At 43.0% G+C, this 23,507-nt stretch overlaps 1 protein-coding gene across 1 annotated transcript in view; it reads left to right on the top strand.

Annotated features, from left to right (window-relative positions):
* CTNND2 (catenin delta 2) overlaps positions 1-23,507 on the top strand; it is a 672,820-nt gene that overhangs the window by 490,995 nt on the left and 158,318 nt on the right. The window contains 1 exon segment of the mRNA XM_040353393.1: positions 15,703-15,876. Coding sequence (XP_040209327.1) covers positions 15,703-15,876 — 174 coding nt within the window.

Here is a 23,507-nt window from a genome sequence, read left to right as displayed (position 1 = left end):
AACTTCATATTTAAGCCCAACTGAAGAAAGGCAAGAATCCTATTAATGGCATACTTCCTAGGATGCCATCTTCTAGGTTCACACCAGGAAACATATGCCTTCCAGATTTTGTAATAGATGAGCCTGGAGGCCAGCTTCCTAGCATTAACCAGAGTGGATAGGACTGGCCCTGAGAGCCCACTTTTCCTCAGAATGTGGGTCTCAACAGCCAAACTGTCAAATTTAGACTTTGTAAGGCAGGATGGAATATTGGAACCTGCGACAGTAGGTCTGAGCGTAGTGGGAGAACCCAGGGTCTTCCTACTGCCATCCTTACGATTTCTGCATACCAGGGTCTCCACAGCCAAGCTGGGGCGACCAAAATCATTGGCTTTCCTTCCCTCTTGACTCTCTGAAGGAATCGTGGGAGAAGCGGAACTGGAGGGAAAGCATAAATCAGGGAATACTGATCCCATGAGATTGTCAGGGCATCTGACCCTTGAGCACAGGTATCTCTTGTTCTTGGCACAAAGCTTTGCAGCTGCAGCTTTGCGTTGAACCTGGAAGCCAACAGGTCCACATCTGGGTACCCCATTTCTGACATATGATTTGAAACATGTAGGTGTGTAGAGACCATTCTTCTGGACTCAGCTGCTGGCGGCTTAAAAAATCTGCATGCCAATTTTCTACCCCTGGAATGAAGACCGCAGACAGGCGAGGAATATGCCTTTCTGCCCAGTTCATGATGTGATACACCTCTTTTTGGGCATCCAGACTTCTGGTGCCAACTTGGTGATTGATATAGGCCACGGCTGTAGCATTGTCGGACTGAATCCGAACAGGCCAACCCTGCAGTCTGTAAGACCAAACTTTGAAGGCCAAATTAATTGCTCGAATCTCCAGAATGTTGGTGGGCAGGAGCTTTTCTGCTCTGAACCACTTCCCCTAGGCAGATGGTTCTTCTAGCCAAGAAGGCCGGCGTCTGTGATCACCACTTTCCAGGAAACTGGAGTGAAGGATTTCCCTTCTAACAGATTTTGGGGAAGCAACCACCAATTGAGGCTCTGCGAACCTTTGGAGATAAGACCATAGAAAGATCCAAGGCCTGAACATCTTTATTCCAAGCTGACAGAATTCTGCCCTGTAACGGTCTTGAGTGAAACTGGGCGTAAGGAACAGCCTCGAATGAGGCTACCATCTTTCCCAATAATCTCATGCATAGACGGATGGAAGGCCTCCTTTTTGCCTTTATCACTCGGACCAAGTCTCCTAAGGCTTTTGCCTTTAGCTTGGGAAATAAAACCTTGCTTTGTCTATAATCATGCCCAAGTACTCCAGCCTTCTTTGAGGCTGCAAGGAAGATTTTTCCAGATTGAGGACCCAGCCTAGGTACTCTAAATATTCCACTGTGCTGTGCATCGTCCAGGTAGGCTGTTACTGCTATGCCTCATGCCCTTAGCCTTGCTAGGGCTGGGGTCAGTATTTTTGTGAACACTCGAGGAGCTGTAGCCAGCAGAAAGGAAGGGCCACAAACTGAAAGTGGCGCTGATCCACCGCAAAGCTTAGAAATCTTTGGCGAGCGGGGGAATATTGTCACTAGACATGTGCAATTCGTTTAGTTTCTAATTTGTTTTTTAACGAAAATTCGGAAATTTTGTATTAACAAATTTTTTTATTTCTGAATTTTCGGACTTCCGAAAATTTGAATTTCCGAATTTTCGTATTTCCGAATTTTTCAATTTCCGAATTTTCAGACTTCCGAAATTTCGAATTAACAAATTTTTTAACTTCCGAATTTCCTAATTTTTAATTTCCTAATTTTTGTATTTCCGAATTTTTGTATTTCCGAATGTTTGTATTTCCGAATTTCGGAATTCGTTTTTTTTTTTTCGAATTTTTGAATTTTCAAATTTTTGAGTTTTCAAATTTTAGAATTTTTGAGTTTTCAAATTTTGCATTTTCAAATTTTCAAATTTTTTATTTTCGAAATTTCAAATTTAAAATTTTTCATTTTTTATTTTTCTAATTTTTTATTTTCGAAATTTCGAATGTTCAATATTTCGAATATTCGAATTTTCAAATTTTTTATTTTTCAAATTTTCATTTTCAAATTTTTTATTTCTTACGAATTTTTCAATTTTCGAATTTTTCATTTTCGAAATTTCGAATTTTTCATTTTCGAATTTTCATTTTCGAATTTTTCATTTTCGAATTTAACATTTTCGAATCTTTGAATTTTTTTTAAAATTTTTCAATGTCGAAATTTCGAATTTTTCAATTTTTCAAATTTCGAAAATGAAAAATTCGAAAATGAAATAATGCGAAAATAAAAAAAATCGAAAATAAAAAAAATCAGAATTTTCGAAATTGTGGAATTTTTTTAATTTTCCAATTTTAGAAATTCCGAATTTTCGAATTTTTTCATTTCCTAATTTTCCGAAATATCGGAAATTCGGATTTATGGAAATTTGGATTTCGAATTTTCGAAATTCAGAAATTCAGAACTTTCGATTAAAAAATTCAAAAATTCTGAATTTTCGAAATTTCGAAAAATAAAAAATTCGAAATTTCGAAAATTGAAAAATTCGAAAATTCGGAATTTTGAATATTGAAGAATTCGAAAATTAAAAAAATCGAAAGTTCAAAAATTATAAAAACCTGAATTTTTGAAATTCGGAATTTAAGAAATTCAAAAATTAAAAAAATTGAAATTTCGAAATTGTTACATTCGAAAATCTAAAGTTCGAAAATCTAAGAATTCGAAAATGGGAAATTTCCGAATTTTTGGAATTTCCGAAAATTTCCAAAAATTTGTTTTCATTTGTTTTTTTCAGAAATTGATTTTTTTCCGTTTTAATATTTTTTTTGCTTTTTCGGAAATCCGAAAATTCGGAATTCCAAATTTTAGAATTTCCGAATTCCGAGTTTTCAAATTTCCCGAATTTCCAAAAAAAGCAAAAAAACGAATTAAACTGAAAAAAATTGTTTTTCGATTTTCCCGAATTTCCGAAGAAAAGAAAACGAATGAAACAAAAACGAAAAATTTTTTTTTTTTGAATTTCCGAAAAAAAAACACGAAAATAACATAACGAAATAACATAAATAAATAACATAATAAAATAACAAAAAAAATTTTTTTGGGCAGTGCACATGTCTAATTGGCACAGATATGCATCTCTGATGTCTATTGATGCCAGGAATCCTCCCCCCTGAAGGGTGGAAACTGAACGGACAGACTCCATGTGGAAGGAGCAAATGTTCAGGAACTGATGCAGGCTTTTCAGATCTAGAATAGGTCTGACATCCATGTTTGGTTTTGGAAACGTAAAAAGGTTTGAATAGAATCCTGATCCCTGATCCTCTGGGGCTAACGCTAAGATTACCCCTTGGGACAACAGGTGTTCCAAGGCCAACAGTAAAGGCCTTCTTTTTCTGGATCTTTTTGCCTGAAATTGCAGCAGCCTTCTTCCCACTCCCTTCATAGGGAAGTTTTGGGGTCTGTTTAGACTTTAAACCCCAAGTCCTTTTCTGCTCTTGGGCTTGGCTCTGGGCCTTTCCCCTAGTGTTAGACTGGGGAGGCCGTCGCCACTGCCTGGAAAATTAGGTTCCAGGGGCTGGAGGAAGAGTATGCTTAAAAGAAGGACGTTTACTCTTCTTAACCGGAAGCAGAATAGACTTGACTCCGGTAATCTTTTGGATGTATTTATCCAAGTCATCCCCAAACAGGTGTCTTCCCCCAAAGGGAAACGCTGCCAAGTATTTCTTGCAAGAAGCCTCGGTACACCTGCAGGAGATTCAGTCGCAAAACACAAGGCCTTAGGAAGGTCCCCATAAACCTCAATCTCCTCTGTAGGGAGGAGGTTAATCATCTGCTTCATTTGTTCCTTGAGAAACTGACATACACCAATAGCTGCAACTGCAGGTTGTACTTCAGCCTCAGTCATGGAGGAGGAGGCTTTTAATAGGGACTCCAGCTTTTTATCAGTTTAAAAACCTGCGCATTGTCTATTGGACAGTTCAGGTTTTTGTTTGCATCAATAGCAGGTACCCCCCATTTCTTAGTGAAACCTTCCTTCATAGGATAAAGGAGGGAAAACTGCCTAGGAGGAGAAAACAGTTTATCTGGGTAAACCCAGTCCTCATACATCAGTTTATCCAGCAAGGGATGAACTGGAAAGGCGCATGCAGCCTGTGGGTATATCCGGTATCCCAAAGAGGAAACAGAGGGTCTAGAAGCTTCAACAGGAGGCAATTTGTAAGTGGTACGCACCATCTCTGCATAATATTGCACCTGCATCTTTAGAGACTGAGAGGTAGCAGGAATCCTCTCATCCTCTGAGTCCTCAGACTGCACAAGATCCTCATCTCCAGAGAGGGATTTTTCACCCTCAGAAGGCTCATCTGATGAGAGAGCCAGAGTAGATGAAGGGGATCTACCCCATTTTCTGCTATCTTTCAAGGAGGTTGCAATAATAGTAGCAATCATTCACTCCAAGCCATCCAAAGCAACTTTTAAAGTGTCCCCAGTGATGTATACAGGAGCTGCCATAGGAGAAGCTGCAAAACCAGACAGGGGCTCATCGTGTGAGGCTGCTATCAGGCTGACAGAGGGGGATGGTAAACTGCAGGCAAGCTCAGAATCCTTAGCCGTACGCAGGGATTTTCTGGTGCCTCTTTTACTAGCCTTTGAACCTCTTCTTGGGGACATAGTCCTTACTGCAAAGCAAAGATACTATCCACAAATATAAATGCAATCACTGCTGTGCTATAGTCTTACAATACACAAAATATCAGCACACTGCACAACCTGATGCAGAGTAGGAATCTTAGGTTTTCCTGGTTCAATCCACAGGGATGCTTACAGCCCACAGCTCTGTGTCCATCCCGCTTACAGAATGCTCTGGCGTGGTGGGCTTTTAAAACCAGCCTCTTGGCACCTGCACACAGGTGTTCCGCGTTTGCACACGGGCACAAGCAACCACGGCGCGTGCACGTGTGGCTGTCATGGCGGCGCCAAGGAGAACGAGGAAAGGGGGAGAGATTACTGGGGCATCATTGTGGACCCCTGTATGCGTTTTTGTGGCAGAGCCTGCAGCGGAAGAAGGTGAGTGGTGTTTTAAATTTGACCGACTTCACTGAGCTTATGTAAGAATACACCAGGTATGCACTTACTCCCTCCAGTGGCGAAAACCAGGAAAGACATCCTACTCACAGCAGATAATACAAAAAAATTATCCTCTTCTTACCTTATCGCTGCAGGAAAAGCTACTAAAGGTAGTTCCAGCTTTCACCCATCACGGCGGGCAAGTTGTGCCAACCTTCCGGTTTATCAAGGGTTCCATTAAAGAAACCTCATACCTGGACCTGTAGAAGACTCTGCCAGAAAATGTTCCTGCCACAGATGTATTAGTGCACCAAAGTCTGGATCACAGAGCCCAGACTTCCGCAGAGAGACATTACAGGCAAACCTTGTTTCTTCTTTACACAAGGCCCGGGTACCAACCATCTTAGGCTTCTGATATCGGCCCAAGGTATGGATCCGGTTATAGATCCTAGGTCTCCACAGCCAGACCATCAAAAGAGCATTTTTCTTCTTAGCACATGTTGAACGTGACCAACCACCTTAAACACTGGTGAAGAAACTGAGGTATTCTCCATTTGGGAGGGGTTATATAGGGGAGGAAAACAATTTTAATTGGTTTTGCCAGTGTCCAATCACCTGTGGTGACTACATAACCTATTAAGTAATTAAGGCTCTGTGTCCCGTGATGTATGATCAAGAAAAGTCAATTTCTATTCTATTTTTCTACTGTGGATTTATTTATAAATTATTTTCCGACCAGCGAATATGTGTAAAATACAGAATGTGGCCCTCAAAGTAAAACGTTTGGAGACCCTTGACCCAGACCATAAAGATGATTGGCGATGTTCTGGTCCCTGATCACCTATAACCAGCCATATCAACTGCCGGATTGGATGCTTGGCTCTCCAATGGGACAGAAGAGCCCGGAAAAGCATCGGAAAGCAACGGGAGGGGGTGGGTACCTCTCACGCCACTTGTAAAAGCAGTCAAGTAGCTAATTAGCTGCTATGATCCATTTTACAGTGTAGAGCATCGTGGAACAAAACAATCCTGGGATTATGGCTGACAGCTGCAGCCAAGGCCCCAGTATAACCACTTGACTTAAACTAAGGAACACTAAAGTAAAACACTTTTTTTTTGTAAAATAACAAACATATTATACTTACCTTCCTCCTCGCAAGAGCTTTCCACCTTCATGCGAGCGAACTTGCATGGTGGAATGCTTTTGCGGGCGTGCTCCCGTGATACAGTGGCGGGCATAGCCACCGACTGTATCACTCGGCCCCGCCCCCTGGTGCGCCGCGTCATCGGATGTGATTGACAGCAGTGCCAGCCAATGGCTGCGCTGCTATCAATCTGTCCAGCTTAGCCAATCAACGGCCAGGCTGGGAACCGAAGAGGATCACGGGGACGCTCACGGGACTTTCGAGGGGTGAGGAAAGTAAAATGGGGGTTTGTGGGGGGGCGGTACCGTTGGATGTTTTTTCAAGCCATACTTACCTGCTCTGGGCAAGGGTTTTGCACAGAGTGGCCCGATCCTCCTTTTCTCTGGTCCTCCTGCGCTCCTGGCTCCTCCGATTCTCTAGTGCCGGCTTTCCATGGGAGCACTCGTGCGGGTGTGCTCCAGAGTCTTGCTGCGTCCATTGGCACAGACAGCAGGACTTGGCCCCGCCCCCCGGGTCACTGGAATTGATTGACAGCAATCCAATGAGGACCCGAGATAGCGGCTGGATCTGTTGTGCTCATCCCCGTCACTGGAACAATCAGGCTCAGGTAAGAAAGGGGGGGGGGTCTGGGTGGCAGCTGCAGCACAAAAAAATGCATTAAGGTGAAAAAACGTGAGGGTTTACAACCCTTTAAAGGCTCTGATCTAGTGATTTGGGATTTCAAATCACACTGCAATGCTGGCAAAATGCTTGGTGCCATTCATTTATATTAGCTCCTAAAATGCAGGGCAGTTTCGGCACAATTATCATATGATTTATCAGGCGGCAAACCGCATTATGTGAAGCATGTTGCTGAAAAAGGAGCAGGAGTTTCTTTTGAGCCACAATTGTAGCAAAACCACACTGCATTTTGGTGCCTTTAAGGCCCCTTTCAGACGGAGAGGATCCATCCAAGCGGACCTGCTTGCTCAGTGGAGGAATCTCTCCGTTGATCCCTGCTGAGCAGTCGAATGACAGGTGTGTGTCCGCTCCACTATGCAGAGCGGACAAGAACACAGACCGCTGTTCCCTATGGGGCAGTCGGATTGATTCTGACTGCGTGTCCACTTCCATCCGATTGTCATCCGATCCGCTAGATGGTGAACGTATCCCCATCCATCTGTTTTTAGCGGACCGGATAGAATCAGATGCTGGCGTATGACAGCAGGCGGGTTGCTGACATCTGCCCCCTTTAGCAAGCAATGGATGGTCCGATCGGGGCTGCCTTAAAAAAGCTGACAGGCTGACCTGATCGGTCCGCTGGTGTGAAAGGGGCCTAAAAATGAATGGCACACAAAAATGCATGCTGCGTTTTGCCAGCATTTCAGTGCAATCTGGCAAAAGAGATTAAAGAATGCAACAGAGTAACAATTATGTAAAAAAGTAGAAAAAATATTTAATTGGTAGAAAAATATAAAACAATAAGCTCTGGTATAGTTTACACTAAAAACATATACACATGGAGTGTTGCACCAAAATACATGACATCAATTAACATGAATGGTTAATATTCGGGTCAAGTGGTTCCTGACGCGTTTCAACCCTTATGAGGGTCTTCTTCGGAGGAAATTGAGGTGCAGACTGTAACAGAAAATAAACGTATAACAGTAAAACAGTAAAGCACATGGTAAAGAGTGCTAATGAAACATAATAAGCTTTGAATTTATAGTTACCAACTCACGGTGTGTAAGTTTCAATTATGTCCTAGACCAAAGTTTGACTAAAATCCACAGGAGGACCCCTGGTTGATCATCTCCGCAAGGATGGCTGGAACCCGCAGACGGTCTAACAATGTGCCATATGAAACGGCCTACAGAAACCCGTAGCAAAAAAGTGGGAAGGATCCAGAACACCAGCCAAGGAGACCCGGGCTGGGTGGTGGGGGGGGGGCAAGGAACCCAGCGGAGCGACTGCCAAAAAGTTACCTATTAAAAAGTATGAATGAATAAAATTAAGTAAATAGCATGTATTAAATTGTATAAGTTTAATCCTTTAAGGTGTTAATGACGCTAGGCATGCACATAGAACCCATTCTATCAATAATACATGAAGGGAGGGATTAATTGGTTACAATGGAGGTTAAGTGTAAAGGCTGGCCGAAGGCTAGCCTGTGTTTGTGGGAGGAGTCTGCTGAGTACTTAAAGCCTCCTCCCACGTCGGGTCCGGTGTTGGCGCCATTTCAGGCTTCCCACCCACCCGTTCCCCCACCCGTGCCGTGATTCTATTGCCTAGTGTATTGGCCTTATCCGCCTTCTCCAGGTAGCTGACACTTAGTCTCCTGCCTGTTGTCCTTTTTTGCAACTTCCCCTCTCACTTCCCCTCATCAGCATGGGTAGTACCCGGTTGAAGGATTTCAATCCGCTTGACCCTTGCTCTATTTCACCCATGCATCCTCTTGTCACAAGCAGTTCATTCCTCATGGTGGGGTTGTCTCGGGCATCAGGCGCGATCCATCTTTCATGGGTCATTGAGTTCTGAGCGGTTTCGCTGGTTCTATGGGGGGTTCCTTCTGTCACAAGTCATGGGTCGGGGGGTTCTCCTGTCATTGCGGGTTTGTACCGGATACGTATACGGTTGCCTTCCTGGTGCACGCTACTCCACTGGACGGATTGTTCGCTACCCTTCTTCACCTATACATGTGTCTTTTGCCCTCTTCTCAGGCATACCGACCAGCTAGGTCAAGGCACACCTCAGGCCTTGGTTGTTAGGGTGATCACAGTTCATACTCGAAGACTCTGACTATAAGTGTAAAGGCTGGCCGAAAGGCTAGCCTGTGTTTGTGGGAGGAGTCTGCTGAGTACTTAAAGCCTCCTCCCACGTCGGGTCAGGTGTTGGCGCCATTTCAGGCTTCCCACCCACCCGTTCCCCCAGATTTCATACATACTATTACTCTTTGTACATTTTCTTATTCTTACATTCTGGGTATGCCCTCTTCTCAGGCATACCGACCAGCTAGGCCAAGGCACACCTCAGGCCTTGGTTGTTAGGGTGATCACAGTTCATACTCGAAGACTCTGACTACAAATATATTATAATAAAATGGGTAAAAATATAAACTAAATGTTATGTATGTAGGCAGAATTATATTAGATATAAACATATCGTGTATAATAAATATTATAGTAATGCTCAGTAAATGAAGTGAAAGGGGGCAGTAAGGATATTGGTGAATATAAGTATGGGTGCTAGTCTGAAAAGTGTACAGGTATTGGAATACAGAGTGACACACCTGTGACTTGGAGAGGGGCAGTTCATCCATGCAGTGGACCAGAGGATACACTAAGCTTATGCCTTGCATTCTGCAAGTCACAGCCCAGGCAAACTTCCTCCCCCCAAGCCAACCATGGGAAGCAGTGGGAATACAGGGTGTAGGGAGTGGTGGGCAGGGCTATGGGCAACACTCTTACTGTGATCAATGTGCTGTGATAGATCTATGTCAGACAGCCTGAGCCCAACAGCCTGGCCCACCGGTGAACACAGTGAGCAGCTGCATTACTAAACAAACTACCCTCTGCCACTGACTCCTCTGCTGCTTGTTGCTCGTGCCATGTGCGGTCGGCAGTAGAGCAGGGACATCATGCATTTGCTTATTTGGCAGAATGCTCAGGAGGGGGGTTTGAATGCCCCGAACCCCCTCTCTTGTCAACGCATTTATATCAATAAGGCTGGCAAAAGGTGTTTTGCCAGCTTCCTTTGCACAGGAGCCACTGAGAATGAACAGGGTCAAATTCCTAACTTATTTATAAAGCGTATAAACGGTGGACAGCGATATCTCCGCTATATTCAAAAAGTCTATACCTAAAGTCTATACCTATACCTGAACTTCGTAAAACTACCATAAACAATATATCAAAGTGCAAAATAAATAAAAAAATATATCATATCAAATATTGCATCTAAAATCATAAAATGTAAATAGTGCAATGTGCAAAAATACAGATAAACAATTGCATATAAAATATGTGCAAAAAAAAAAGTTTCAAATCATATTATGCAAATATTTCAATTCATGTGCAACATCTATGCAGAATTAATAAAGTGACTGTAAAAAAAGTTAATGTAGAGAATGCATGCAACAAAGTTCATAAGTGTTCCATATAATATCCAAACAGAATCTTATGTGATTCTTTTTTAATCTGTGGTGCAGTTCCGTATATTCTCTCTGGCTTGTGGCTGCATGTCCCAATTATGACATACTCCAAACACAACAGGATTTAAAGATGACTCATTTAATATCAATAATGGCAGATGAAGCACCTTCAATTTGCAGGATGAAAGTCACAGGTCCGTAGTTCCAGTCATATGTAAAGCCCTGTACACACGATCGGTTTGTCTGATGAAAATGGACCGTTTTCATCAGACGAACCGATCGTGTGTGGGCCCCATCGTTTTTTTTCCCATCGGTGAAAAAAAATAGAACCTGTTTTAAATTTTTCTTAGGCCTCGTACACACGGACGGACTGTCCGCTGAAAACGGTCTGCCGGACCGTTTTCAGCGGACATGTCTGCCCGGAGATTTCTGTCTGATGGTTGTACACACCATCAAACAGAAATCCGCGCGGACATGATACGCGTTGACGTGGCCACGCCGTTGCCGCGACGATGACGCGGCGACGTGCGCGGCCCTGGAAATTCAGTGCTTCCACGCATGCGTCGAATCACTTCGATGTATGCGAGGGCTTTCGGCCGATCGGACATGTCCGGTGAGTCTGTACAGACGACCGAACATGTCCGACGGACAGGCTTCCAGCGGACATGTTTCTTAGCATGCTAAGAAACATTTGTCCGCTGGAAACCTGTCCGATCCACCGGAAAATTGTCCAGTCGGACGTACAGACGACCGAACATGTCCACTGAAACTGGTCAGCGGACCAGTTTCAGCGGACATGTTCGGTCGTGTGTACGGGGCCTTATGGTTAAAAAACCGACAGAAAAAAACGATCGTCTGTGGGGAAATCCATCGATCAAAAATCCACGCATGCTCAGAATTAAGTCGGCGCATGCTCGGAAGCATTGAACTTAATTTTTCTCAGCACGTCGTAGTGTTTTACGTCACCGCGTTCTGACACGAACGGATTTTTGACTGATGGTGTGTAGGCAAGACTGATGAAAGCCAGCTTCATCGGATATCTGAGGAAAAAATCCATCGGATTAGATTCCATCAGATATCTGATCGTGTGTACAGGGCATCAGTCACTGTCTAAAGCATACAGAAAAAGGCCATCTTGCTGCTCATGTACATATACGTCGTTTTTTTAAAGATGGATATCTCGGTAACAGCAGCAGCTGCTGCCACAACCGAGGTATCCATCTTTAGCATGAGCGGTCCTGTATAACGGTGGTTTCCGTGGCGGATTCGGCACATTTTTTTGTTGTCATTTTTTCACCCAGTTGCATTTAAGTCTAAATATGAGATCTGGACCTGTCATGCTTTTTTCTATTACAAGGGATGTTTACATTCCTTGTAATAGGAATAAAAGTGATTCAATTATTTTTTCAGTGTAAAAAATAATAACATTTATAAAAATAAATAAGAAAACCAAAAACATTTTTTTAAAGCGCCCCGTCGAGCTCGCGCGCAGAAGCGAACGCATACGCGAGTAGCGCCCGCATATGAAAACGGTGTTCAAACCACACAAGTGAGGTATCACCGCAATTCTAGCCCTAGACCTCCTCTCTATCTCAAAAGATTCAACCTATAGAATTTTTTAAACATCGCCTATCAAGATTTTTAAGGGTAAAAGTTTGACCCCATTCCACGAGCGGGCGCAATTTTTAAGCGTGACATGTTGGGTATCATTTTACTCGGCGTAACATTATCTTTCACAATATATAAAAAAATTGGGCCAAATTTATTGTTGTCTTATTTTTTAATTCAAAAAAGTGATTTTTTTCCAAAAAAAGTGTGCTTGTAAGACCGCTGCGCAAATATGTGACAAAAAGTATTGCAATGACCGCCATTTTATTCTCTAGGGTGTTAGAAAGAAAATATATAATGTTTGGGGGTTTTAAGTAATTTTCTAGCAAAAAAAAAAAACAGTTTTAGTCTTGTAAACATCAAATCTGAAAAACACCCAAGGTCCTTAAGTGGTTAAAGAACCTGACATAACATAAAGAAAACACTGACATAGCATTAGGCAAGAAAGCCCTTTATCACAAAGTTAAAAACTTTGCAACATGTTGTCATCCCTGGTGGGCCAGGAGCAGGTGGGTTTCATTCCAGGCAGGGAGGCGAGAGATAACGTGATCAAGACTTTGCTTCTAACAAATGAGGCATGTAGGGGCAACGTCGAGGGCCTTCTCCTGTCCACGGACGCGGAGAAGGCCTTCGATAGAGTCGCATGGGACTATATGAGAGCCACTTGCGAATTCATAGGCCTGGGTCAACACATGATGTCATGGATAAACGCCCTATACGCCAGGCCCACAGCCAAATTAAAAATCAACGGCTCCCTGTCAAGGGAGGTCTTAATTGCAAATGGGACCAGGCAGGGATGCCCCTATCCCCACTCTTGTTCATCCTGACGTTGGAGCCCTTCATTAGGACGGTCAACAAAGATGACTCAATAGCGGGTTTTACAATTGCTAACACAGAGTACAAAATAGCAGCTTATGCGGACGACCTCCTATTTTTCTTGACGGGCCCCCATATCACGATACCTAATTTAATGAAACAATTCTCAATCTATGGTTATATATCGAACCTCAAAATCAATTTTACCAAATCAGAAGCAATGAATATCTCCTTAACTCCAGAATCCCCAACAAAAACTCGAACTAACTGCCACCTTCAGATGGGTGCCGGGGGCACTTAAGTACTTAGGAGTATGGTTGACACCTGCCTTAACATCTGTTTTTGAACAAAACTTCCCCACACTATTAAAAGATATACGCAAAGACCTGCAAACCTGGAATACCAGATTTTTTTCCTGGTTTGGGAGAGCGGCAATTTTGAAGATGGTTATCCTCCCGCGGTTACTTTATCTCCTCAGGGCCCTCCCAATCAGAATCTCTCAAGCGTTTTTTAGGACACTACAATCAGCTCTCGTGCAATTCCTTTGGAAGCATAAAAAACCTAGGATAAGGTTTTCTCTACTCACAAGACCGAAAGACAGGGGTGGTATGGGGCTCCCAAACTTCTACAATTACTACCTGGCATCCCACCTCACGAGGGTGATAGATTGGCATTGCCATAGTTGGTCTAAGGACTGGGTTAGGCTAGAAAACTCACTGTTTGAGACCCCCCTGATGTTCTCACCCTGGATCCCGTGGCGGTGTCAGTCTGACTCTGTCAAGAGAAACCCACTAACTGGCACCACCCTGCGCCTGTTCCATGAGGTAGCCTCCAAAACTGACCTGACAGACGCTCTAAGCCCACTTACCCCACTAAGGGACAACCCGGACTTCCCCCCGGGAGTGGGGAATGATTCCCTGCTATCACCCAAGACCAATAACTCGCTTCTACTGGCAGACTGTTTTCATAACAGAAAGTTCAAAAACCTCACAGCACTTAAACACGACAATGGACTACGGGCACTATACGGGCTGTCATTTTTGCAGATTAGGGATTATGCTACTTTGGGAGAGAGGAAACATTTTTTCTCACGGGAGCTAACCGATCTTGAACAGGCTTGTGCAGATGGCTCACAGTTTGTTAGAGTGACCTCCACCAGCTACGCATGGCTACAAACATCGCTTACCACGTCGGACGACCGGTTTAGACGATTGTGGTCTAATGACTTAAACACAAACATCACTGAAAAACAATGGACACAGGCATGTATCCTATCACATAAGTGCTCCATAAGCACTAAATTACAGGAGATGTCTTACAAATTAATGACACACTGGTATGCCACACCAGATAAACTCCACAGATGGTTCCCACAGACCTCGAACAAGTGCTGGAGGTGTGGGATTGAAACAGGTACCCTTAAACACATTTGGTGGGACTGCCCGGGCATATCCGATTACTGGTCCAAAGTAAGAGGGGTTGTGAGACAAATCACGGAGACCAGCCTTAGGCTGGATGCGGCATGTTGTTTACTCCACATCACTAGCTTCTCCATGAAACGTTACAAAAATGTGTTCACCAAGCACCTCTTGAACGCTGCCAAATCCTTGATCCCTGTCCTCTGGAAAAGCCCTAAGCCACCCTCCATTCGAGATTGGCTTAAAAAAGTGGATGACACATGCTACATGGAGGACACCTCAGCCCAGAATTCGGACAATGCAGAAAAGTACCGGGAAACATGGTCTCCGTGTTTTTTTTTCAAGACCTCCTCGGAATACAACCTAGCCTTGGCTCTCTGAGATGTCACTTAGATCAGCCCGATATTCCCCTGGTTCGCTACAGATCATAGACAATGGACGAATATGGCCTGCTGAGATAGACCCTTAAATCGAATCCTCTAAATAACCGTAGCAATCTGCCATCAGTGTGATAATCCCCACCTCTCCTTACCTGACCTATGCTTCTCTTTTATTCCTCTTTCTTTTCTCATATCTTTCACTACATTAAGAGTAATTTGATTTATGCAATGTTTTATTGATTCATAGAATTATTGGCATACAAATCTGAATCCGCTCTCATCCAGGTAGCTGTTCAGTGCTACCGCGGATGCAGGACCGAGTACAACCACCGCGTTTTATGTTGAGACCTTGAACAGGTTAATGCTCTTATGCCAACTAGACTGAATACTGTATTTTCATTTCATTTACATTATTTACACTACTGAATAATTTGTTCAATGCGAAATTTGTATTGCAATCTTTGGCTTTAATAAACCTTTGATGATAAAAAAACTTTGCAACAAAGAAATGTAATTACATAAATTAAAACAAATGTGCAAACTTCCTATATTTTTAATTTTGGAAGATTACAATAAAGTCAACAGTCTATAGATAGTATTGGATTATTTAGATTAATTACCCTTTTCTTGCTGCTTTATCCTGCAGTGACATGATCTACTTGTGCTGCACCTTACTAAGATATCAGTGGGCAGAGTAAGTATGAATCCTGTGATGCAGCCGAGAGATAGGAAAGGGGAGGGTAAGAGCTGATGCTACACAGACACTTGGAGCCTCCCCACATAGGAGAAATAGTCATGTGGGGCAGCTTCAATAGACTAAATGAGGTGCAGATGGAGCATGTGCACTGTATGACAACGGAGAAGCTGGAAGAATGGCTGCCCTAGGTTTGCCACACACAGGGACATGCATGATAATTACATGATCAACCAGGTATTTACTGTACCAGAAAGTAACAAATGGCTGATGATAAGCTTCTGGACACAGACATAGTTCACAGTTCTAAAAAATATATGAGAATTGTTTTGGATTACACTTTAGGTAAAAGGATATCCACTATACAGCAACTACAGTATACACCCACTCTTATGGAATAATAGGCATATGTATCTTCTTCTTTTACAGTGGGATGGAGTTGGACCTTTTCCTGATTGTGTAGACCCGCCAAAAGGAATCCAGATGCTATGGCATCCATCAATAGTTAAACCCTACCTCACACTTCTTTCTGAATGCTCAAATCCAGACACTTTGGAAGGTGCAGCTGGAGCATTGCAGAACTTGGCTGCAGGAAGCTGGAAGGTAAGAGTTTTAGTCCACCTAATTCAACCAATTCGAAAAAACTATAACCACAGTTGATCCAGAGGAAGGCAAAAATATATAAAGCATAGTCCAATTCTGTCCAGTGAGGTGGAAACACAATTCCTTCCTAAACCCCAAAGATAATCAGTTTCCCCTGGATCAACAATCTCTGGTGTTTTTACCTATATGTTAAAGTGGAATTCTGGCTTAACCCTAATTATTCCTAAAACTGTCCCCTTCCCCCCACCCTCTAAACCTATGCTAACTAACTTTTGTAATAAAGATGTGAGATGTAGCATCAATGATGCACTACTAACAGACCATCTGAATATCCAACAGCTAACTTCCAACATGGAAGAATACTTCACACTTAACTCTTCCCCAGACACTCTTCCCACGTCTCTATGGATGACCCACAAGGCGGTCATGAGGGGCCATCTAATCAAGATGGCTTCTACTAAAAACAGGATTAAGCTGACTGATATAAAAACACTAACTAGAGATCTGGACAAATTATATCATAAACACAATCAATCCCCCTCCAGTGATATACTTAAACAAATCCAAGAAAAACGTACAGCCCTAGATACTCTACTAACCTCAGATACAGAAAAAGCCCTTAGATGGTCAAAAGATTCTTATTACATAGTAATTCTACTTCCACTATGTTTGCCAGAAAACTGAACCAATCCACGAAACCTTCCCACACCTATAAACTAAGAAACTCTGCTGGCCACTTAATCACCCATCCTAAAGGTCATGGAGGTTTTTTTTTAATTTTATAAGAAGCTTCTATCATCTCCACAAACCACGCCGAAGCAATCCTCGACGCAATGGCTAGATGAAATCCTGTTTCCCACTCTATCAACCCAACAGAGTGAGGCATTGAATGCACCCTGCACAGAAATAGAAATAATTAAGATTATAGGTTCTCTAAAGACCTCCACAGCCCCAGGCCCCGACGGCTTTTCTTCATCATACTACAAAAAGTTTGCATCTGTATTAATTCCACATCTTGTGAAACTATTCAACCACGTTCTACAAGGCAATCAATTCCCTTCCGAAATGCTCCTAGCTAATATGTCTCTTCTACCCAAACCAAACAAAGACCACTCATCCCCACAGAACTTCCGCCCGATCTCAGTTATAGACAATGACCTAAAAAATTTTGGTAAAATATTAGCAGACAGATTGGCCTCAGTCATCTCACCCCTTATCCACCCAGACCAAACAGGTTTTATTCCGGACAGGCAAATCACAGATAATATAAGATTAGCAACAAACATCATCCAAGACTCCAACCTTTATGCAAGATCCACACTACTACTTAGTTTAGATATTCATAAAGCTTTTGATAGTGTCAGTTGGTCCTATTTAGACCCGCTACTCCCTAGATATGGTATAGGAGATGAATTTCTACACGGATTTAAAGCCTTATACCATGATCCACATACTCGTATTAAGCTCCCCGGCCATAATTTTTCCCATTAAGCAAGGGCACAAGACAGGGCTGCTCCTTGTCCCCTCTTCTGTTTGCCCTTGTTATTGAGCCCCTTGCTTGCTCCATCTGCAGTAATTTCAACATCAAAGGGTACACAAAAGGTTTGAAAGATTTTAATTAAGTCTCTATGCGACGTCCTCCTGTTTCTCACTGACCCTTTATTATTGCTACCAAGACCTTAGATACGTTTCATGACCTCTCAGGGTTAGGCATAAATGTATCTAAATGTTCTGCCCTCCCAGTCAACTGCCCCCCTGATCTGACTGCCATATTAAAGGAGAAATTTTCCTTTCAATGGAGTTCAGATTCCTTTCGATATTTAGGCATCCATATCACCCCATCCTACAAGTCCCTATAGCACAAAAACTACCCTAGATTACTCCAAAACATTACAGATGTACTCAAATCATGGTCAGCATTCCATATGTCCTTTATGGGTAGGATAGTTGCTACCAAGATGGTTATACTTCCAAAACTACTTTTCTTCTTTAGAGCACTCCCTATCCTGGTACCTAAAAGCACCCTAGATTCTATACAGAGAGATATAAACAAGTTCATATGGCAAAATAAAAAATCTAGTTTTTGATTATGCACTGATGTATAGACCTCAATCGAAGGGAGGGTTGCGTATGCCCAACTTATGGCTATACTATCTTTCAGCCAGATATACACAACTCGCACAATGGTATGCACCTTCCAGTCATATCCCTTGGCTAGAATTTGAGGAACAATCTGTCCTACCGTTCCACCTCCAAGGCCTCCTATGGTCCAAATCTATTAAAACTCAAAGAATGGGCCACCTTAATAAAGTAGTACATCAAGATCTACTATTATGGCACAGACATAAACATAAATTCAACATCACCTCAGAGATCCCTTTTCGCACATTCTTATATCTGCAAACAGAATATAAACTTAAAGATACTGAACTCTCAGACTACAATAATATCAAACTATTCTATCAAAAAAACTTTTCTCTCTCCCTCCAAACCCCCTTCACGATTTTTAAATTAATTTGTCTTACTTCACCTCGAGACAGGGGCTTGATATCTAGAATGTATAGAAACCTAAATGAACACAATTTACCAGACAAAACATGCAAAATGCTGCAATGGGAATCAGATCTTGATGAATCCTTCTCCACTGAACAATGGGACAGCATGACAAATAACCTACGGAAATGCACCAAGACAGCCTCCATTAGGGAATCTGCTATTAAACTTCAATATAGATGGTATCTCACCCCTGAAAGAATTAATTCATTTTATCCTGCAACCTCTCCCCTATGTTTTAGAGGTTGCCCAGTACATGGTTCCCTTATTCACACCTTCTGGGATTGTACACACCTCAAAAATACATGGCAACAAGCCAGTATCAAAATAGAACAGATAACATCCTATCCCCGACATTCCTATAGCCCACACCCGGCTAATACACACCTTGCTCACATCAATACATTGGGGGATAGCTCTCAACTGGCGTTCCTCTACTTTGCCATGGTCCCAAATTATGGATCGTATGTTGTCCATCAAACTAGCAGAACGCATTCATCACACCTTATATGATACTATGAACATATACGATCAGAAATGGAAGCCTTGGGACCTATCTCTGTTGATTCATTGAATTAAGATATGTGTCTGTTATCTCCCCCCTTTTTTTTTCCTTTCTTTGCCATTAACCACTTGCTTACTGGGCACATATACCCCCCTCCTGCCCAGGTGAAATTTCAGCTTTCGGCACTGCGTCGCTTTAACTAACAATTGCGCGGTCGTGCAACGTGGCTCCCAAACAAAATTGACATCCTTTTTTCCCCACAAGTAGAGCTTTCTTTTGGTGGTATTTGATCGCCTGTGCGGTTTTAATTTTTTGCGCTATAAACAAAAAAGTGCGACAATTTTGAAAAAAATACAATATTTTTTACTTCTTGCTATAATAAATATCCCAATTAAAAAAAAAAAAAATTTTCTCAGTTTAGGCCGAAACGTATTCTTCTACATATTTTTGGTAAAAAAAAAAAAACTGCGATCAGTGCTATAAATATGCACTAATTACAGTATAAATGTGACTGGCATTGAAGGGGTTAACACTAGGGGGTGAGGAAGGGGTTAAATATGTTTCCTATAAAGTGTTCTAACTGTAGGTGGAGGGGGGGGTGACTGGGGGGGTGACCGATCTGTGTCTCTATGTACAAGAGACACAGATCGGTCTCCTCTCCAGAGACAGCACCGCTGTCTCTGTGTGAGCCGGCAATGACAGATGATCTCATATGTTTACATATGAGATCATCTCTCATTGGCCGCACAGATCGCATCGCAAACGGCCACTCTGATTGGCCGTTCGCGGCGATCTGTAATTGGCTGTGTCCAAGGGACACGGCCAACACAGATTTTCCCCGCTGCGCGCTCTGGAGCACGCGCGGGGACCGCCCAAAGGGGCGGACGTCAATTGACGTCCTGTTGGCTTTTGGGATCCGCGCTGTAGCCGTCAATTGACGGCAGGCGGATCCCAAGTGGTTAAACTAATTCATTAAATTCTTACGTTCCTGTATTATGCTACCAGGTAGCCTTTTATACAAACCATGACCTATTTTTCTGCCTCTCGAATAACTGCTATGCATATTCTTCACAGATGTTAACTGCTCATATATGTATTTTTGTACTCCTTGCCAATGTGAATTTAAACTGTATTGAGACTTATTTTTCAATAAACCGTTTGTAAACAAAAAAAGATGTGAGATGTATACACTTACTTATTTTCAGGCCAATCCAGTCTGGTCACGTGATCCAGCTCACCTGTGTTAGCCAGCGCAACCTCAAAGAAGCTGAGGAAGCAATGGCAATGGTTAGGTCGCTGAAGCCTAAGGCTGATGTCACAGCTTCAGGCTCTAATGCCGCATACACACGATCTTTTTCGGCATAAATTTTTTTTTTAATTTTTCAGCATGTCCAAAAAACGAAGTTTTTCCAACTTCATCATTAAAAACGATGTTGCCCACACACCATCGTTTTTGAAAAATGATGAACAAAGCGCGGTGACGTACAACATGTACGACGGCACTCTAAAGGGGAAGTTCTATTCGCCTTTGGGCTGCTTTTAGCTGATTCCTTGTTAGTAAAAGACGATTTGCGCTTTTTTGTCTGTTACAGCGTGATGAATGTGCTTACTCCATTATGAATGGTAGTTTTACCAGAACGAGCGCTCCCGTCTTATAACTTGCTTCTGGGCATGCGCGGGTTTAAAACGTTGTTTTTGCCCACACACGATCATTTTTTACAACCCGAAAAACGACATTTTGAAAAACGACATGAAAAAATGCAGCATGTTCGAATTTTTTTTTGTCATTTTTCAGAAGCCGAAAAACGATGTGAAGCCCACACATGATCATTTTAAATGACGTTTTAAAAAATGTCGTTTTTTTAATGTCGAAAAATGATCGTGTGTATGCGGCATAACTGTTTTTCTCCCACATGATCAGACTTAGATCAGATGAAAATAGGTAAGTATACACATCTTTCTTTCACATGTCAGATGTTGGGAGGCAGGAGCGGACAGTTTTTAGAGTAGTTAGGGTTTGGCTGGAATTCCACTTTAATTTCAAGTTTTTTTTCTGTCTATTTACGAAGTGTCTAACTCAAAGGGAATTGTACCTACTCTGAATAATGTATTCCAGGCCTCACTCTCACTTGAACCCAAACAATGCCTTTTGGGAATCCTAGATGCCCTCCTATTATCTGCCTACACTAAGGAAGTGGTGGCTAGAGCCTTATTCCAGACACACAGGGCCAGATTCAGGTACAACTTACGCCGACGTATCTGTTGATACGCAGCGTAAGTTGTAGGATGCGCCGTCGTATCTCTGTGCCGTATTATTGAAAGCAGATACGCCTGAATTTCGGCTTGATCCGACCGACGTAAGTCTCCTTACGCCGTCATATCTTGGGTGCATATTTACGCTGGCCGCTAGGAGCGCTTCCGTAGATTTACGCATCAAATATGTAAATGAGCTAGATACGCCGATTTACGATGTACTTGCGCCCGTCGCAGTAAGCTACGCCGTTTCCGTAAGGCGTATGTCCGGCGTAACTTTACCCCTCATAAAGCAGGGGTAAGTCATGTTAAGGTATGGGCGCGGGAACAGCGTCGTATTTTACGTTGTTTGCGTAAGTCGTACGTGAATGGGGCTGGGCGTAGGTTACGTTCACATCGAAAGCATTGAGCCGACGTATCTTAGGGAGTATTTGCAACGTGATTTTGAGCATGCGCGCGCATGCGCGCGCATGCGCCGTTCGTTCGGCCATGCATTTACATGGGGTCACTTTACGTTACGCCGGCGCAAGAAAGGGAGCAAGTGCTTTATGAATACAGTACGAGTCTCTCTATGTTACGTCAGTAGCGCATATCAGATGCGCTACGCCGCTCTAAAGATACGCCGCTGTACGTGAATTCCGGACACAGGGTTCTTCTAAAGCAATGGAGGTCATCAGTCCCCTCCTACACAAAAGGAATGGCTGCAATGTATGTATGGGCACACTTAGATTATAGAAATATATATAACAAACACTGGGGTTGCCCAGAAAACATGAGAATCTCTGGGGTCCCTGGTTGGACACTCCAAGCTTGAGCCCACTTGACCTAGTAATGGATAGACCTCTTGTGGGATAACACACACCCATAAAGTATACTGCTTTATATGTCTGGAAGGCTACCTAGATGTACTTTGTGAGCCAACATGGGAGTTCTCTGTATGGTCTGACTGCATTTTTGGTGTAATATGACATACTTATATTACAAATCAAATCTTTTTTTTTAAACTGTCAACTGAGCTGGCCAGAACTAGTTCCTGTGGGAGTCTATTCCATATTTTTATAGCCTGTGAAGAGGCCTTTCTGTAGGTGGAGGCCATACCTCATTTTCTCCCCCAGAGTACCTCCTTGTCCTTTGTATTGACCTAAAGTGAATAACTCTGCACCAAGTTCTCTATACTGCATGGACCACTTATGTCTTTATAAATGGTGATAATAAAACCCCTCAATCGCCTCTTTTCAACAGCAAATAAATTCACATTGGCTAACCCAGGGGTGGGCAAACTTTTTGACTCGAGGGCCGCAATGGGTTCATATATTGGACCCAGGGGCCGGACCATATATATATATATATATTTTAATACTGTACTGTAATAAATACTGTACTTTATATTAGGGCTGTGGAAATTAACGATTAATTGGTCGATTAATCGTTAATTTCTTTGATCGATTAAATAAAATTTGATCGAGGAAGATCCGCGGAGTGAGCTCCGCGGTCTCGCCCATTGGAAAGGCCGCGGCTTCGGCCTAGCTCCGGAGCCGCGGCCATCTTGGTCCACCCGGCGGCAGCTGAGTAGCGGCGCGCTGACGTCATCATCACTCGCCTGCCTGCTTGTATCATCTTCCCTTGCGCACCGCACGTGTCCATCAGCTACTCTGCGGACGGGTCTGCCTGCCTGATGTATAGTCAGGTAAGAGCGGACAACCATCCTGTGTGTGGTAACATTATGGGGGCAGATGTATATATTCCTGGAGTATGGGGGCAGATATGAGCTGGTGTATGTGTATTCTTGCAGTATGCGGACAGATGTGGATATTAAAACATGGGGACAGATGTGGATATTAAAGCATGGGGACAGATGTGGATATTAAAGCATGGGGGCAGATGTGTATATTACAGCATGGGGGCAGATGCTGTAATATACACATCTTCCCCCATGCTTTAATATACACATCTGCCCCCATACTGCAAGAATATACACATCTGCCCCCATACTGCAAGAATATACACATCTGCCCCCATGCTGTAATGTACACATGGGGGCAGATGTGTATATTCTTGCAGTATGGGAGGCAGATGTGTATTCTACAGCATGGGGGCAGATGTGTATATTACAGCACGGGGCAGATGTGTATATTCTTGCAGCATGGGGGCAGATGTGTATATTCTTGCAGCATGGGGGCAGATGTGTATATTCTTGCAGCATGGGGGCAGATGTGTATATTACAGCATGGGGGAAGATGTGTATATTACAGCATGGGGGGCAGATGTGTATATTCTTGCAGTATGGGGGGAGATGTGGATATTACGGTATGGGGGGGAA

The sequence above is a fragment of the Rana temporaria genome, chromosome 5, assembly GCF_905171775.1.
Source record: "Rana temporaria chromosome 5, aRanTem1.1, whole genome shotgun sequence".
In the NCBI taxonomy this organism is placed as follows: Eukaryota; Metazoa; Chordata; class Amphibia; order Anura; family Ranidae; genus Rana; species Rana temporaria.
Note: the sequence above shows the minus strand (reverse complement) of the source record. Positions and strands in the feature narration are given on the sequence as shown.